This window comes from Hyalella azteca, unplaced genomic scaffold (assembly GCF_000764305.2).
Source record: "Hyalella azteca isolate HAZT.00-mixed unplaced genomic scaffold, Hazt_2.0.2 contig4227, whole genome shotgun sequence".
Lineage (NCBI taxonomy): Eukaryota > Metazoa > Arthropoda > Malacostraca > Amphipoda > Hyalellidae > Hyalella > Hyalella azteca.
Window position 1 is genome coordinate 179,755 of NW_025934448.1, and position 19,194 is coordinate 198,948.

The following is a 19,194-nucleotide window of genomic DNA, read 5'->3' on the forward strand; positions in this document are numbered from 1 at the left end:
AGCTGACCCTTAACATCATTCTGTTTTGAATATTTTGAGCTCTACACCCCTCACTGCCGGCTGTTTCTCCTAAAGGCTGATTGGTCTGATTCAATTGATTCATGCTGGACATCCACCAATCAGCCATGAATGAAACCTGCTATCCAGAGCTGACCCTTGACATCATTCTGCTTTGAATATTTTTAGTTCTACACCCCTCACCGCCGGCTGTTTCTCCTAAAGGCTGATTGGTCTAATTCAATTGATTCATTCTGTCTGGTTACTTTCGGTTGCCTATACGATTGCCCAGAATTGTTGAAGTCTACGTTCCAAAAGGCAGGAATCCTGATGTTCCATTACATCCAGGGCAGTGATGGTCATTGGCAGGTAACCCTTACATGACCAGGACCGCGTTAAAAAAACAGCTTGCAGACAAGAAGGCAAGTGCACTGCAAGTTCTCACTTTCAAGACATGAGCATTGGACTTCATGCAGGCTGTAGTCCAAAAACTACTGGACAAGAGCCCTATCAGGTATGGCCTTGGTAGGAACCTGAGATGGCTGGTGCCAAAAGTCTTCATCAAGAAGAACTGTAAGGAAGCCAACAAGACACAGTTGAAGAACTGTCTCACTTTGCTGGTTGATGCCAAGAGATTCCCTAATACAGATGTGGATGGTGTTGTGTAATGAGATGTGCAACTTTAGAGATGAATCACAACATTGCAGTGAACTGAACACGCAGTTTCAAGTATTTTTAACTTCTGATTGACTGGACACTTTTTGGCATGCTGTTCTGTCAAAGAGCACCTACAAGAAGCTCTGGAATGTACTGTAGATGCTCATGCTCCTGTCTCATGGGCAAGCCACGGTTGAATATAGGGTTTTCATTCAACAAGGAAATCTTGACGCACAACATGGAAGAGCGAATGGTGGTTGTCCTGCGTTCTGTGGTTGATCATGTTGCACATGGTGGCCTGGACAAGATGACCATCACCGAGAAGATGCTGCTTGCAGCTGGCAGGGCCAAAACAGCCTACAATATTTTTGCAGAAGAGAAAGAGCAGAATGTGAAGGCCCAGAAAACCCGGGAGAGGAATGCTTTGTTGGATGAGCTAAATGAAATAAAGAAGAAGAAAAGGTGTACAGAGGAGGGCATCAAGGCGCTTGAGCAAGCAGCAGATAAATATGCAGAAGCATTGGAGAGAAAGGGGGATTTGAAAATTAGTTCAACGCCATGAGGCGATCTTTAACGCCATGAGGTGATCTTTAAAAACAAAGCAACAGGAGCTAGACACTGTTGAACTGAACATTAAAGNCGGCAAATGCTGCTTGCACAAAAAAAGCAACTATATTTACCCGTAAACTCAGCAGACATACAAAATGTACACTGCTATTCACTCATGACAGATTTTGATGCAGCGTAGAATTTGACTTATGATGCCCACGTGTGTAGTGCTAAAATTGCTGCAGAAGATTTAAAGCAAAAGTGTAGCTTGCAATAGTATTCTATGTAATCTTTCACACTAAGCAATTTTTGACGCCTCATCCTAGTATGGCACAGCCAGTGGGTCGTCGAGGGTGTGTGCAGCTTCAGCTACTAAAAGAGGTAAGGATAATTAAACTCATTTCTTCTTGTAATGAATGAATTTTGTAATGACAAGCTTGTAAACATTGGAATGTATTTTTACAACACTTCTCTTTAACTTCATTTAACTTCACTTCTTTTTACAACACTTCTCTTTAACTTCACTTCTTTTTACAACACTTCTCTTTAACTTCACTTCTTTTTACAACACTTCTCTTTAACTTCACTTCTTTTCTTATGATTTGCAAAAGTAAGAAAATAAGGGCCTTTGAAGGTTACTGCTGAAATTAGGTCTATCATTAAAATGGAACATCTGAAGCTCACACTCTCCAGGAGTTATTTCTAGATTCTATGTTATCTATTGTAATGTCCTAATTCACTATTAATGAATATTAGGAAGCAAGACTAATCAACCAAATTTTAGCAGAAGTTGATTCAGCCCAATGGGGATGTTATGGTCTGTATCAAGTGTCTCACTATCAAGCACATAAATAATCTAGAGTGGTGATCGAAAATATAATCTAGAATTATCTCAAACTATCAAACACCTAAACGATCTAGAGTGGTGCATGATTCAATGCTGCACTCAAAGTTTGCTACATGGGACTCTTTGAACTCTAAATAATGCCAGTGTACTTCAAACAAACTTGTTCTTTCTCTAATATCCAAAAATATCTTCATAGAATGATCACTGACACTTGAGTTGCTTTAAATTACTACTTGGACATTATTACTATCAAACAATTTTGAATCAAAAATATGCTTCAGTTTAACTTGAATCCTGCAGAATTTAATCAGTATCATGATGAATAAAATGAAGACGAGCAGTGTTATGATGCACAATGTCTCTGATGATGCAGTCAACAGCAGCTGGCATGCTGAACTGAGCACCCAAATGTCTTCTGAATCTTTCAAAGTGGAGTCTGATGGTGAGCTGCTATTTATGGGATGTACAAATTGCTTACAATTGTATAAAACTGCAAAAAACATTCATGTGAAGAGTTAATTACAGTTACCTNGAGTTTCATTCATTTTTCAGACGTTTCAGAAGAACACTGTGAAACAAGCCGCTTGAATAAAATTCAACGCTTGGTTGATAAATTGGTTGCTGCTTCTCAAGCAGTTTACGAGCCAGGTCCTCATATCATTTTAGATGAGAGTATGATCCCTTAAAGAGATATGCTAAAATTTCGCCAGTACTTAACAGGAAAAGCTCATAAGTATGGGATAAAGTTGTACAAGCTATGCACTCCAGAGGCGTACACGTTGAATGTCATTGTTCATTCGGGAAATACTGCACCGAGATATGGCCTTAGTTCAACCGAGTCGTTGATCGTGGCAATATGTGAACAAATTCTCAACAAAGGAAGTACCTTCTATGCTGATAATTATTATTCATCTGTTCCACTGGCTGAATGGTTATTGAAAAAGAAGACGTACTTCTGTGGAACAATAAAAAACAGAAAACATTTGGCAAACGAAGTAACAAGAGCTAAACTGAAGGAAGGAGAGATGAAAGCGGCAGAAAACAATAACGGAGTAAAATTATACAATTGGAGGGATAAAAGAAACGTTGTCACTATTTCAACAGTTCCAGAGCATGGACAAGAGCTTATCGCAACTGTAAAAAGAAACCGGAATGGCGATGCCGTTTTTAAACCTCCAAGTGTTTTAGCATATAAAAAGGCTAAGAAAGGTGTGGACGTGTCAGACCACATTAGCTCATATTACACTGTTCTTATAAAGTCGAAGAAGTGGTACCGCAAAATAGCATTTGAACTGATTGGCTGCACAGCAGTTGTAAATGCCCACGTGCTCTACAAGAAATATTGTGATGGAAGCAAGATGAGTCTACGAAAATTTACAGAATCTATAATTCTTTCCATTTCAAGTGGAAAGCCCACTGAAGAAGTAAGATGCGGAAAACGCAATGCCAATATAAACGTATCTCTATCTGAAAATCATATGCTGGCTGAAGCTGAGGGACCCAAACAAAAATCACGCAAGCGATGCAGAGGATGCTACGAAAAGATATCAAACAATGAAGGATTTAAAGTGGCTGCCAATAAAGCTCGAAGGGTTAGCACTTATTGTACTGTTTGTGACGGTAACCCATTTTTTTGCTTGCCATGTTTCAATGAAAAACATTCAGCCTAGGTAGTTTTGAACTCGGTATAGGAATTAGCGATGTTGACTGCTGTTAGAATTATTAGTTACTTATCGTTTGTTCAAGGAGATTTACGAATAAAATTTTGGTTCATTGATATGTTTTACTTAATAATCCACTTTTTAATTGAACATAAATATTATAAAAGATGAAGTTTACGTGCGAAATTCCGAGTTATATGTGTTTTATCAAAACGTCGTAAAATACTGCGTTTGGTACACTGGTGTCCCAATACGCAGCAGTGGAATATCACTGTTGGCCCAATACGCGGGGAACGTGTTCTTTCAAAGCCTTGTGAAATGCTATTCCAATTCTTCTGTGTGTACAGCGGAAAGCATTTGACTTGCAAGTTCCATAGTTCAATACAAACCTCCCTGATTACTTCACTTATGGTTGATATGCCTAGCTAATATAAATAATGCAGCACGCTGTCATCATGCAACCAGTGGCTAGGTATCTTAAAAGAACAAATATAATAACATTAGCAAAATATTTTACAGTGCTAGATATTACTTTTATAATATTACTCTATTTGATTTTGTTTCAGCTAAACAACTGCAGACGAACTGGAAAGCCCTGCGTGATGGTTTCCGGAAAAATCATAATGCAATTCGAAATGCTCCGTCTGGATCAGGCACAAACAAACAATCTTTCTTGTACGCCCCGCAAATGCAATTTCTGTTGAAGACTTTTGATGCCACAGAAAGTGCCTCAAATATTCCGACACCAACTAATAATCAAGATGAGTTAAAAGTTCAACCTTCTCCAAAAATTAAAAGAAGACCTAAAAAGTCAAGAACAGTGGATATACAGATACTTGACTACGTATCTTAAAAAGTCAGATGACTGTGAATTAGATGATATAGGTTTATTTTTCATGTCTTTGAAATCATCTGTTAAAGATTTTACAAAAGACGAAAAATTGGAGCTCAAAGCACGGGTTATATCAGCAATCTCTGACAGAAGAAAATCTAGAAATAAATATCCCTGCAACAATGCTGCAGGAACAAGTTGAGCTGCAACATTTTACACGTCTAACAACAATATGTCAACTGACTCCCCACTCGTTTAGACTCACTATCTAGTAGAGAGGTTAATTGATCTATATAGATGCCATGAGTGCCTGTGGAGAGTTCAGTCAAAGGAGTATAAAAATTGAAATGCAAAGGGACAAGCTGTGGCGAAAATAGTTGAAGTTTTTAGAAACTTCTGTGTACAAGTTACCATTTCCGAGGTTCGAAAGAAAATTCATTCGTTGCGTTCGCAATTCCATCGTGAAATGAAGTTATTACGAGAATCAATGAAATCTGGCGCAGGTGCTGACCAAGTGTACACACCGAAACTCTGGCGCTTTGAATCATTGATGTTCATCAATGACAGCGACGCTCTTCATCAGTCCACGTCTACTCTCGACGAAGACATTCAGGTTCCAAGTGATGTAAGTAATTTTTACATTAAGCATTTATTTTATGTGATTTTAGCAACTCTATTAATGAATTACTGTTTGGTGATTTGAAAGAATGATATAATATTGGTACGAATATTAGAAGTTTCTATTTATGAATAGATTATATTTTGTAAAAACTGGATCTATTTGAATGTGCTCATTTTTAGTTATGAAGACGATGTTAAATTCTCGTTTACAACTGGCATTGTGACGAATGTCAGACTTTGTGTCAATTACAAGAAAAATATCTCGCTGAATAACACTTGATAATAAATAGAGATAGATTCAATGGCCACAAGCAATTATCGATTTCATTATATTTATTTAGTTCCATTACAAAATCACAATAACAATCAAGTGTTTACAAGTAATATCAGTAGTGCAATTATCTTAAATAATGATAATAAATGGAAATACATCTGGGAAAAAAGGTGTAATATATTGATTTCTAATTGAAATTCCCCATAAAATGTGATTCGGTACTGCTCTTTCTTCATTGAAATACTCCATAAACTGTGCTACTGCTCTTTCTTCATTGAAATACTCCTTAAACTGTGCTACTGCTTCTTCATTGAAATACTCCATAAACTGTGATACTGCTCCTTCTTCATTGCAATACTCCTTAAACTGTGAGACTGCTCCTTCTTCATTGCAATACTCCATAAACTGTGCTTGCACGTACTTCATTTTCTGCCCTTGTGCTGATCCTCTGTAGGCCCTGAAATTGTAGATCTCTCCATGTCCCTATACTTACAAATCTACTCACAAATCAATCTACTTAGAAATCAAATCTCATAATCAATTGAGCCAGCTGGGCGATAGCCATCCGAAGAGTTTTTCTGAGCATGTTGTGCAAGGTAGTACAGGCCAATACTATTTTGTCGACCTTCGACGGTTCTAATTTAATAGTAGTCAAAAATATTCTAAATCTGTTAGACATTATACAAAGTCGTTTTCAACAGTGTGGCGAGCTGTTGACATCCTGTACGAGGCTATTATTTGCTGATCTGTCTGGTCTTTATGCGGGTAAAGTTTCAATAGGCAGGTTTTTAGTGGGAAGGCATCATCGCCCAAAAGCACATATGGTAGCACTCTGTGGCTCCCTGGCATTTCACTGTCAGGAGGCACTCTTACGGTTTTTGCTTGCAGTCTCTTGCTTAAAGTACAATTTCCCCACACTCCTCCATCTGAAACACATCCATTGCACCCTACGTCAACATAAATGAAGTCGTAGTTAGCGTCGGCCACTACCATAAGCACAATGATGTTTGTGTTTCTGTAATTGTAATAATAAGATCCACTGTTCATAGGTTTTATATTGATATGCTTCCCGTCAACTGAGCCAATGCAGTGCGGGAAGTTCCAGCGAGTTTCATATTCCTCAGCAATGCGTAGCCGTTCATTCTCGGTTTGTGGTGTATGAAAAGTATACAGAAACGATTAATTTCTAAATATGTAATTTATTAACATATGATATTTATTTGCAGGGAACAGAAGGTGATCAGGACCAAACATGAAGAGTATTTTGATGATACATTCACGGAAGCAACAACCCCTTCAACACCATCTTCTCCTTCTAGATCAAATACTCCTTCTCTGCCTGAAAGTTTGCAGTCAACCGCGACTGCGTTGCCAAGCACTACTTCATCAGAAGCTTTAATACTCACACCAATGCAAAAAACGAGTAATCTCACCCAAAAGAAAAGGAAGATAGATCCAACTGATGAGTTAATTCAGGTTGCATTATCTAAATTGACGGAGAAGAAAAATGATGATGATGACTTATCAGCATTTGGCGTAGTGGTGGCTACGCAAATTAGAAACATGAATAAAACACAGGCAACCATTTCTAGAAAATTAATCAATGATGCATTGTTCATGGGAAGTATGAATATGTTGAAGACAAATTCACGTATTGTGACAGCATCAAATTGCCCTGACAATATGAACTTCTAATTGTCATTTCGAAAAAGATAAAAGTCTGATTACTGTTTATGTAGAGGGTATTCTATTTGACATTCTTTATTAAATATCATATTTTTGAAACGTAGGTTTCATCCAGAAAAACTTGAAACTCGTGGGGATGTTATTTTTGTTACTTATTAGGATATAGGAAATGGATTACCTCGAACTTGGAAGTATTGATTCCATTTCAGTTAAACTATTATTGCTGTTGTGCACTGAAGTTTTCAGTGCATTCAATTGCCATACATTGTTTTCTCAGGTCTCTTCTGTACACATTTATTATACATGACCTCGTCTAAACCTCCACTAACAACTTATACACTCGCACGCTTCTCACCCGATACAGTTTTCGCCTTCCCTCATCTTTCATAATAAATTATTCTTTCGCTCGCCTACCAGAATAAAGAAGCAAAATGTAGTTACACTATTTTTATTACCCTGCCTATCATTAGCGCGGTCTTAACCCGTTCATTGGTAACCTCGTTGGTATGACTATCGAACGCCATCGATATTTTCTTTAATATTTGAGTCGCTTCATTCGATAGGAAAGCCGTTGTTTTCTAGGCTCGTCGTCCGTCATTATAGGCCTTTCGCTTATTTTCAAATTTGTTTGTGATCACTGCAATACGTTGGGCAAATGCGTATGTTCGGTGAACGAATGAAAGCGAACAATTGAGAATGGAGAGTTTGTGTTGTGAAATCAGGAAGACTTAGCGAACCAATCTTTATTCGCACAAATGTCCAGTTACCTGAAATAGGAGTTGCTGACATTAAATATCAATTAATTTCACATAGCACAAGTATAACAAACAACGGAAACAATCATACAGCGGAGATAAAGTCAACAATGTTCGTGGCAGAGAACTTGCGTTACATAAAGGCAATGGTTAAAATATTTCAGATAGGTACACTGATACGGTATTGATTGTTGAAGCCAGGCCATCAAACGTCTGATTGTCATGTTAAAATGAACTTTATCATTTATGAATAAGGACTATGTTATAACATTCACCCCATGGTTGAACTATATAAGGTTGACCCAAGAGAAGTTCCGTCATTCAGTTCAGCTTTCTTGTTACGTCACTGTCCAAGTTTATAATTCGGTCAAAGGTTGAATGCGGAGTAATTTCTTTTCGCTTCGAATCACTGACATGTGGAACAGCCTCCCCGATGACATCGTTGGCGCTCCAAGTGTGAACGCGTTCAAGAACAGACTGGATAAAGCTATGGAAAAATTTATGTTCAGATTTGAAATGCCTAGCTCCTTATCGAACCCGGTGGAAGTCTAGGAGCTACTTCAAACTATCGTCAGTCATGAAAAGATCCGGTCAAATGACACGATTTTAGATCTTCTGTGAACAAGGCACGAAAAGTACAAGAATCGGCGACAGGCCACATCAGCGCCGACATCACTATGCTATGCTATGCTATGCCCTCTACTGTCTACGTCGTAAATTTCTGTCAAATTGGGAAGAAGATTGGTCCCGAACTGTTGCTGAGACTGGCAAAGGCAGACATCTTGCATCAATTAGGGGAAATCTGCTGCCAGTCCCCTGGGTGCACGCAAAGTCCCGTCGAGTAGCTGTTGTATTGGCCCGCCTTCGTCTGGGATATGTGGGGGTAAAAACTTACCTGCATCGCTTCAAAATGTCAGACTCACCACTGTGCGGGAATTGCAGAGTGGGAGAAACCTTCGATCATTTCTTGCTGGAATGTAGCAGCTACAGGGACGCTCGTCAACTAATGAGGCAGACCTTGGAAAACATTGGCATTGAGGAGCTAACAGTGCGCGCACTGGTTGGAGGTGAAGACATCGCAAAACGGGAGCAGCACCTCATCATCGGGGCATTATCTGCATTCCTCGCAAGACCGGAAGATTGGAAACCCTCTGAGGTCACAATAGACAAAGCAAACGAAGTGGCTCCCAACTGATAATGCAACTATAAGCCTGAAATAAATTGTTATGTCCAGGTGTGACAACCGACCTGTGTGAGGTCATTTACTACACCTAAAAAAGGCATCATCATCATCATCAAAGGTTGACAGTCATAACCTTGAAAGGATCTGTCTGATCTAGTAAATCAATTAGTTAAAACCTGAGGTTTGGGCTCGTTTATCATTGTCCGAATAACATATTAAATATTCATTGGCCAGGGATGGATAATGACAAGACGTGTATCTAAGCGTAAGTATTAAAGATAGGTTCACGGGATATACTAGATAGAAGTTGCAGGATCAAAGCACAGTATGTGCAGTAATTTTGGAGATAGAGTATAACGACACTGCGTGTTGGCTGAGTGCCGGAGTCTAGAGTTAACTGCATAACTTCAGCTGAAGGCTGTCTGCCTAAGACTGAGACTGCTCGTCTGCGACTGCTATTCTCAGACTGGCTGGCAGTACGCTCTCCGAGCTTATATACGCGGTGACCCGCGAATAGTGACGTCACAGAAGGTGACGTAATGACATCAACTCCGGACAATTTCCCTTTCTATGTGCATGTATGTATATACAGACGGATCAAAATTCAGCAATGGGTCTACAGCTGCAGCTATATATGTACCAACTCTACACAGCACTACCACATGGAAGCTGAACCCTGCTCACACAGTCCTTGGCTCTGAGCTTTCTGCAATCGTCAAGGCTCTGCATCTTTGCAACGTCGACCCGAAGCTAAGCACACAGAACATTCTCCTGCTGACTGACTCCCTGTCAGCTTTATATGCAATCATGAACACCATAAACCCCTCATACAAAGAATATGTCTGCAAAATTCGAGATTTCATCTACAAAAGGCAAGCGTCCACAATACTCCAATGGGTGCGATACTGCGAGGACACTCTGGGGTAAAAGTAAAAGAGGTTGCAGACCAGGCAGCTAATATGGGACATCAAAATATCTATTCTGCCATGAGCACCTTGAGTGAAGAGTAAACACTCGGTGTCGTCAGGGAGAAGTTACACAAGCACTGGACCAGGACTTGGAAAGCAACTGTTGCTCACACTCAGAAAGGCACATTCATGAGTGACCTCATGACAGAACCCAGACTGCGCCCTTGGCTCTGCTTAAAGTCCCGCAGGTTAGAGTGTGCAGCTGCAAGACTCAGAATTGGTCATGCCGGTGTCAAGAGCCATCTATACAGATTCAACATGAGCAACACAGATCAATGTACCACCTGCAATGCATCGGATACAATAGCGTATTTTCTTCTGGATTGTCAACGTCATGTACTGCCAAGACAAGAGCTACAACGTAATTTAAGATTCATTAATGTAGAATTTACTCTATGTAATTTGTTAAGGGGAGGTAATCATAATGATAATGTACAACAGAAAATATTTCGATTTTTTACTTGTTCATATTGAAGTCAGGCAGGTTAGGCGAGCTGTAGGTTGCCATGCAACAGCTGTACACAAGCATGCATGGCGGCCATGTACACGTTTGATTACTGCCACTTATGTTCTGCCTACTGTTATCGTTGGCATATTTATAAATATCTAGGCAAGTCTTTTAGGTATATGAAGTAGGTAGCTGAGGTAGGGAGGCTAAATCAGCATTCATTTACCTTTCATGCTTTGCCTCAAATGAGCTTCTAATTTTAAGTCCATTTACTAATACTTGTATCTTTCATATTCCTCAAATCCTGTACGGAGCTACTAGAGAACTGATCTCTCTTAAGAGAGCACAGACTAGCTGACTGTACTAAGAGGCTAAAAACTTGACCAGCAACAAGCTCTCAGGCCCAGCGGTCATCCATCAGGCAGACCTGTGGCTTTATGTCCACCACAGTGTGGACTTCCTGCTAAGAAGAAGAAGAAGAAGTTGGATCGCCGCAGAAGTGTCGCACTGTCGCATTGTTCTGCCACTGGCTGGTCCTTTAGGTTGTGAAACCGTTTTAAATAATTTTTCCTGGTATTCATAACTGATGATTAATTTTTGCATGATATTAATATCGATAAAATTAATTATCTATTTTGTTCATGTATTAAATTATGAATTTTGAATACTCGTACACAAATTTTTGGGATTAAATAGCGTCACTGCAGTTAAATTTAAATATGCCACATATTACATGAATAAATGCTTTTCGATTTGAAAAAATAAAATAATTACTGCATTTAAACAACCAACATTTCTAAAAGACATGAGACGCTTGAAACTCGCGTCGATGGGAGACGAAATCATTAGGGGCTGGATAGCTAGAGGTCAGCATAGCCCAAGTCCTCAGTGCGATTCATATACCTTCCCGAGCGTAACGCAACCGGCCATTTTCACGGCTTTTGACACAAAGCGCCGACCACAACAGCGCTGTTCAGTCACAGGCCGGAGCGCATACAGGCCGGAGCACAACTGGCCGTGACGCAACAGGCCCTACCGCAACAGCTACTCCTAACGTAACCGAACCTGCGCCGCCTGTTGCGCTGCGGGCAGTTGCGCTGTGGAGCAGTGGCTGTGTTGTGCGAAGCGGATTCACTGTTAGCCGGAGTTACCCACAGCTCATCGGTCTGAGGCTATGTGTAGATTTGCATGCTGATGGTTGGCGATAGGCCCAGGGCCTGTTTACGAGTCAATTTTGTTACCCAAGGCTGCGCTCCCATCATTAGGAATATGAAGTGAAGTTATTTAGGCAATATCAACAAAATAGGACAAAAACGTGAAAAGATTCATATCTGGATGCGTATCAATGGGTGTTTATAATTTAAAACAACATTCCATCATTTCAATCTCAGTACCATGGAATGTGGATCAAATTCATTTATTGTGAAATCAAACTAGACAGAACCGCAACAAAAGTGCGTGATGCCGCCATGTCAAATGTTTTCATGGCATCACGTAGCACTCATACGCTGTGAAAGAGTGACAGTTTATCTTATAATTTTGTGTGATATCAAAAACTTGTTGAAATTGTCCAAATTGTCAGAATTTTTTGCAAAGGTTAGTATAATTTTTTTTATTTTAGAACATATTCATTGCAAAAAATTGTCAACTACAGATAAACGGAAAGTCAGTTGCGTTCATTGCGAAAGCACGTGTACGATTTGCGCTCTCTAACATTCAAAATCTCTTTTGGTATTTTGCATTCAAAGGTTCAATTTCTAAAGTAATATCTCACTATTTGTAAATTAAATAGTTTTACCAACACGACTGGCTTTCTCCCTCTGAGGTTTGCCAGTCCTTTTTTTTCAGTTCTTTGGTTCAATTGGTTGTAAATTCGATTTTTCAGTGAAGAGAGGCCGGCACTGACTGTTGATTCTTTCGGTTGCCTTGGTATGGAAGACTCCGGCTGCCTTGCTGGTTCAGGGTTTGGCCCTCCTTCGGCCTCTGGAGCTATGGAGTCTGGTAAGGAGGCTGTGTTGTTGGGTGTGGATGATGCTACTGCTACTTCAGGTTCACTTNGTGTGCTGTGTCACGCCTGCGCCTGGGACATGCTGGTGTCTACTCTCATTTGGCAAGATTCAACTTGGCCAATTCAAGTAACTGTTCAGTATGTAATGTGGAGGACACAATTGAGCATTTCATTCTGCACTGCACACAATTTTCCAACCAACGAAGGGAATTCCGCTCAAGACTGGAAGGCCTCTCACTACAATGGGATCTTATCTCAGCTCTCGGCGGTGGGGACGCCCCAACAAGGAGACGCACTGCTGCCATCCATCATCTGGGTCAATATTTGCTAAGCTGCAATATGGTGACCAGGCTATAAAGTTCTTCAAAGCCTAATTAATCCATCTCTTTCTCTCTTTACAATTTACTGCCACACTGGCTGGTGGAAGTGCTAAAATTGAATAAAAACTAAGTAGAACCAAAAAGTGAAGTGGAGTGACCAAAATCCCAGTTGTGCTCAGGCTGGGAGGTGTGCTACCAGCATACCCGAAGCCTTCAAATCAAATTAAAAAAAAAAAAACTACAGATAAACAACTAGTGAACTTGATTGAGGGAAGCGTTGCCAACACGGTTTGGATTTCAAACCGCACGTGATAGAAAAAAGTAAGGTTTCCGGTATCTTGGATGGATCAGGATGCAATGAAGCTTGTCTGGAAATCAGTTGTGATGAGTTCCTGCCGAAGTATCATGCAGATATTATAGAAAGGGAGGGCAGCCGTGGGTAACAAAACTGACTCGTAAACAGGCCCTGGAACCAACGCCAACCATCAGCATGCAATATCTACACAAAGCCTCAGATCAATGATCTGTGGGTAACTTCGGCTAACAGTGAATCCGCTTTGCACAACACAGCCACTGCTCCACAGCGCAACTGACCGGAGCACAACAGGTCCTACTGCAACAGGTGGCGTAGGTGGGAGCGCTGCCGTAGCCCAAAAATTTGACTCTTAAATCAGCCCAAGAGCCAATGCCAACCCTCTACATGCAATAGAAATAGTCAGTCTTAACACCTATGCAGCTGTTCTTACTTGCCTCATCTCGCCACACCAGCTTGAATTTTTGAAACAAGCAATGCCTCAGCCCACAAGCTGATACTCCGAACGGATTACGCCCAATAGCTCCTACACCTGCACCACAATAGCTCCTACAATGATTTAAGCCCATACCATCACTTCTTACAAATGCCGTAAGCCACAGCCTCCACAGGGTCCGCAGACCGCAACAGACTGCCGTAAAAGGGAACGGCACCGCACCGGACTGTCGCATCACCTTACTCACTTCGCAGGCGTAAGCCCAGCCCTGACACTCACCAGCATCTTCTTTCTCCACACTTACCCCCTTCTCTCCACCTTTCCGCGAAAGGGTTGGGTTAGGTTAGGTTTGGTTAGAATTCTTCCGCAAGCTGATACCAAAAGGAGGGGGAGCAGGGGGTAAGCAACTAAGCATGGAGGTTTAGCTTCCAGAAGAACAGACAGGCTGGAGAGGTAGTAGTGTACTGATAGCACTGTGGTGCCCAGGGCACAGAAGATGGAAGCAGCGTTGCCAATATATGGGTTTTTAAGCCCAAAGCGTTGCCGACCATTTTTAAGATGCGTCGCCGGGTAATTTTTAATGAAAAGCCATTTACGCTGAGTAATGACGAACTATTTACAAGCCACGAACTTATTTACAAGGTTGCATGCACGTGTTACCCCAAATAACTAATTTTACCCTAAAAACAGTCTGATTGTACAGCAAGTGTCAACTGAACATGTAATAAAGCAGGCTGACCCCTCTAATGTGACCGAAACTACGCAATAAAAAAAACGTTGTTTACATTTTTTGCGGGAACTCATTGCAACTGATTTCCGGACAAGCTTGGCTGCATCGTAATTCATCCAACATACCGGAAACCTTACTTTTTTTCTAAATAGTTGGCTGAAGACTGAGAAATATATTAAATGCAAGAATTTCAATCTAAATGTGTCGGCAAGATCTTCTGAAGGCAAAAATTTGGCTACTGAAGCATCGCCAAAGATCTTGCAATATTCATCCACTCTCTGCACAGTGGTGTGGCGCAGGGCGTTCTTTATTGAAAGTGGGGAAGGGGCTAGGCTGCATGGAATAGAAATATTTTGGGGTTTAGCATGTGGGTTACGACCATTGTTTTGGCGGCTTGCAGGTCATTGGCTCGCTGGTTTACATCCATGAAGGGATTTAGTCCCTGTGGCTTTCAGCAAGTAATCAGGTTGGCTAATTTGCTCTGCAGCATGCTTGCGCACGGGGTGCAGTATGAAAATTATGCTGGTGTTGGGCAATGCTGCGTTATTTCAGTCGTCCCGCGTAGGTTAGGTTACATTAGGAGTAGCTGTTGTGGTAAGGCCTGTTGTGCTCCAGCCTGTATGCGCTCCGGCCTGTGACTGAACAGCGCTGTTGTGGTTGGCGCTTTGTGTCAAAAGCCGTGAAGTTGGCCGGCTGCATTATGCTCAGGAAGGTATATGAATTGCACTGTGGATTTGGGCAGATTGGGCTATGCTCACCTCTAGCTATCCACCCATATATAAACAACAAGTCACCGTAAAACGTTTTCATGAAGTTTGCCTAAATGCAGTCACGTCAGAGCAGTGGTCAGACTACATTATTGCATGTTCAGTTGACACTTGAGGGAAGACAAATGTTAGTGTTGCTGTTACTGTACAATCAGGCTGTCTGTTTTTAGGGTAAAATTAGTTATTTAGGGGGAACACATACATGTGACCTTGTAAATAAGTTTGGGGCTTGTAAATAGCTCTTTATTACCCAGCATAAATGGCTTTTAATTAAAAATTACCCAGCAATAATCTTGAAATTGATTGGCAACACAGACGCTTTGGGCTTGAAAACTCATGTACTGGTGATGCTGCTTGTGCCCTCTGCACCCTGGCATGCTGGAATTCTGGACTCAAGAGAGCTATTCAATTAACCAGTGCACATACCAACATAGGCATAGCATTGCCATATTGGACACAATTAAATTTCAAACAAATATACAATCAATTATAGTCCAGAGAAGTGGAGTTGGACATGTAGCAACCATTGGCCCACCAAGCCACCCAAAAATGACATGCATTATGCACTATCCTAGAATTCTAGCCTGGGAATACAACAGCACATCTAAACACCTACTGCTGCTACTGGATCCACACTTCCCCAGACTCATCCATGAAGGGTTGAAGGAACTTGCCAGCAGACTCAAGCAGAAAATGCAACTTCAGAATATAACTAATGAATATAATGTCAGAATATAACTAATTATTAGTAATGCGCCAAATAATGCGCCATGGGTGATGAAAGGAATTCTTATATTTCAGTCAATGAAATTTAAGAATGTATATCACTGAAATTTGGTGTTTTAACTATTTTTGGTGTACAAGATTGGAAATTTAATACATAATACTGAAATCCTTCAGCTGAACAGCTCTAAGGAACATAGTTTTTAAAACTTAGGAGTCTCTCAGTCTCATGACTTGATCTGCACTCTAGTTAAGGGGGGGGGGGTATACCCTAAAATTTTTGGATTTGGCTTTTCTGGTTTTTAGTCTCATCTTAAAGCTGACATTCTGCCCTATCCGTTTATTTATGCATTCATGACAGATAATGAAAGGGGGGCAGGAGGGGGAGTTCTTTAACAAATTAGATAGGAGCTAATTCACTGCCCAGCACTATAAATACAGTGTTTGCTTGAGGTGCAGCTCAGTAACCCACCTGGCGTTGTATGAGGAGGTGCGCATGTAGTAGCTCCCACCATCCTTGAGTGGAATCAAGCTCCAGAAACATTTAGTTTTGTATCCTCGCTACACTGAGTGCCTATTGTGATGCAGGTGGGACTTTGTCACGCTCTGCTGAACATTCAAACTTATTGTCACAGCAAACCTATCTCCTCCTAGAGTTTTGAAGCTACAGCAATGAGACATATACCATTTAATTCGTGAAGACCATACTTATCGAGTTATTGAGCCCTTTTTTTAGATTTGTGCATAGTTTGCATTCAAATGGGGGGAGGGGGGAAAATTTGAAGAAAATAGAAAAATCAAAAATGCATATAAAAAAACTAAGGCAAAAATAAAAAAAGGGCTCAATAAATCAATAGGTATGGTCTTTACGCATTGAATGATATGTGTCTCAATGTTGTAGCTTGAAAACCCTAGGAGGAGATAGATTTCTAAAGTAGCCCCTTTTTTGTCCGTTTTCTATGAATTTGATGTTTTCTATAAATTTTTCTGAAAAAATCATACCAACAAAATGTTCTTGCATTTTGGTTTTACATATACCGTATGTGTGAAGTTTCAGAAAGATCCGTTAGTAAATGTGGAAGTTTTTCTGGAGGGTATACTTCCCCCTTGACAATCCGATAGAAATTGGAAGCTGTAATCCTGCAGGAAAGGCAAGACTCCAGAAAATAAAAATTCCAAGAAAGTCCTAGTCATATTTCGCAAATTAGATATATTTCATGTTTGGTATACAGCCAATTTGTTTTTAACCTACTTTGGCATTCCCTGCAGATGAATAAAATGACAATATATATTCCCTAGCACCTGACACATCTTCCTGACTGAGAGAATGATATGATATGCAGTATGCATATCCATTCTATGCATATCCTTCTAATTCCATTAGAAGGCATTCTAAATGCCTTCTAAATGACCATGTACCTATGTAATTGAAGAGTGTGGTGGCCAAAAATAGGGGCGTGCTTGCTCCAATAGGAGCAGGGCTGCTGCGCTTTCCAATACAAGTAGGCTGGCAGCGGCAGCTGCTGCGTGCCTTGCTACTAGAGGTGCATTAGAGTGTCCCGCTCCTGGATGAGTGCATTAGAGCACTCCAGCGCTCAAAACACCAACAATTCCTTAAGAAATAAGTAAACCATCATTAAGAAATGACACTCTTGGAGGGGCTTCAAATTGCGCACACACACCCTCCTCTCCTCCAGTGAGTAGCGCTGGAACACAGGCAATCCTGTTGGAGCTAACTAAATGACCAACTACTTCCTAGAATTCTACCATGCTGACAAGACATCATGTTCAAGTGCTTCCTTCAACCAGGGTGGAATTCTAGTGTCAATGTTTCATACATTCCAAAATCAATGCCTGGTCACTCAATAATTTCAAAATATCAGCAAAACATAAAAGGGAGATATAGTTTCATATTTATAGGTTCATCATAATTCATATGAGCACCATATGAATCACAAACACCTTACCTGTGTATTATCCATATGTTACCCTTCCTGAATTCCATTTGTTAAAAAATTTAGTACCAATAGCCAATATAACAATCACAGAAGAATATGTTAATCACAGAGGAATATCATAAGATGTGTATTGCATGAATGCCAGTTGCCACAGACTCTTAGACTAGCCAAAGACACACATTTGCCCAGTAACAAAACCCCTTAGCAGAATCCAAAATATTTAAGTTGCTGCTGAACTTAGATCAGGCAGACCAATATGGTTCTATAAGTCAAAATTGACCATTTTCCCCAGTGTACGGTAGCTTGGGACAAGATAGGTTGCAGTACTTTTGCTCTCAACATCACTCTAGCCCACTCAATGAGCTACACTGCCTTCAGTTGGGGGTCAGGTCGGAATTCTAGGATACTTAATAAAATATCTGTCATTTGGGCTGATCCATGTCCATCTCCAGACTGTGATTGGTTGTGATGTCATCCACTCCAGACTGAGATTGGTTTGTGGGATTGTGATGTCATCCTCTCCAGACATTCCAATATGCTATGTGTACTGGTTAATTTAATGCCCCTGTAGAATTCTAGAAGAATATGGGTAAATATATGAATATAATACCCATCTAGAATTCTTTAATTTAGTGTTGCAACAATTTGATGGATATATATTATACAGGTTGAAGTAAAGTTCAGACTGAGCTGCATTTCCACTGCACTGTTCAAGTTTTGCACGGATGTCATACTGAAATATATGCTGGTAGATAAGAACTGCTTATGATTAATAATCCTTTAGTAATGCTAATTTTGCATCCCATGATTGAATTGTAGAAATTATTCTGTGAAAAATGTCAGCAGCCACTGCTACATTAACTAGATCACTCTTTTGGGCACAAACTGGAAATATTTGTCACTTGTAGCCAAGACTTCTTGATTCATAGTGCAGGGTAGCCCAATAGTTACTATTCAGAGTAATGTTGCGGGGGAGCTGTAATGCTTTTTAGCCTAACCCTTTGGCTTTCATACTCATTTATTTGAAGTCTGTGTTGTGTTTTCTTATTATATACTTCTTCTTTGTTTTTCTCTCTAGTCCAGAAAAGGAAGTAAAATTGTTAATGTAAAATAAATTCCAAAACTAAGCATAATCCTAATGCAAAATTCCAACAAATAACTAATAACTGCGCCAGTATGGGAACTTAAGCTAACTTACCACTTGAGAGGATGTGAGTGACTATTTATTTCATACATCCATTTTAGTCCAAAATTTATGTTTGTATTATAAATTGCCTATTCTGTGCAATTTTGCTTTGTTTTCTTATTTTCTATTAATTGGGTTCAGTGTGTTTCAAATCTGCAAGCTATACTTTCAATTTATCTGTATTTACTTTTCAGCTACAAAATCCATTTTGTATTCTGAATTTGCCAGTGATTATGATGATCTTAATTAAATTTGAACCTATTAAACTTACAGAT

At 40.2% G+C, this 19,194-nt stretch overlaps 1 protein-coding gene across 1 annotated transcript; it reads left to right on the forward strand.

Annotated features, from left to right (window-relative positions):
• The first annotated feature begins 2,590 nt into the window (after positions 1 to 2,590).
• Positions 2,591 to 3,794, forward strand: LOC125177698. Its single transcript, XM_047879935.1, has one exon. It carries the CDS (start codon positions 2,743 to 2,745, stop codon positions 3,718 to 3,720), a length of 978 nt encoding a protein of 325 aa, XP_047735891.1. The 5' UTR covers positions 2,591 to 2,742; the 3' UTR covers positions 3,721 to 3,794.
• The last annotated feature ends 15,400 nt before the right edge of the window (positions 3,795 to 19,194 follow it).

Coding starts and splice junctions, on each gene's coding strand:
- LOC125177698 (XM_047879935.1), top strand. CDS start 2,743: ATGCTAAAATTTCGCCAGTACTTAACAGGAAAAGCTCATAAGTATGGG.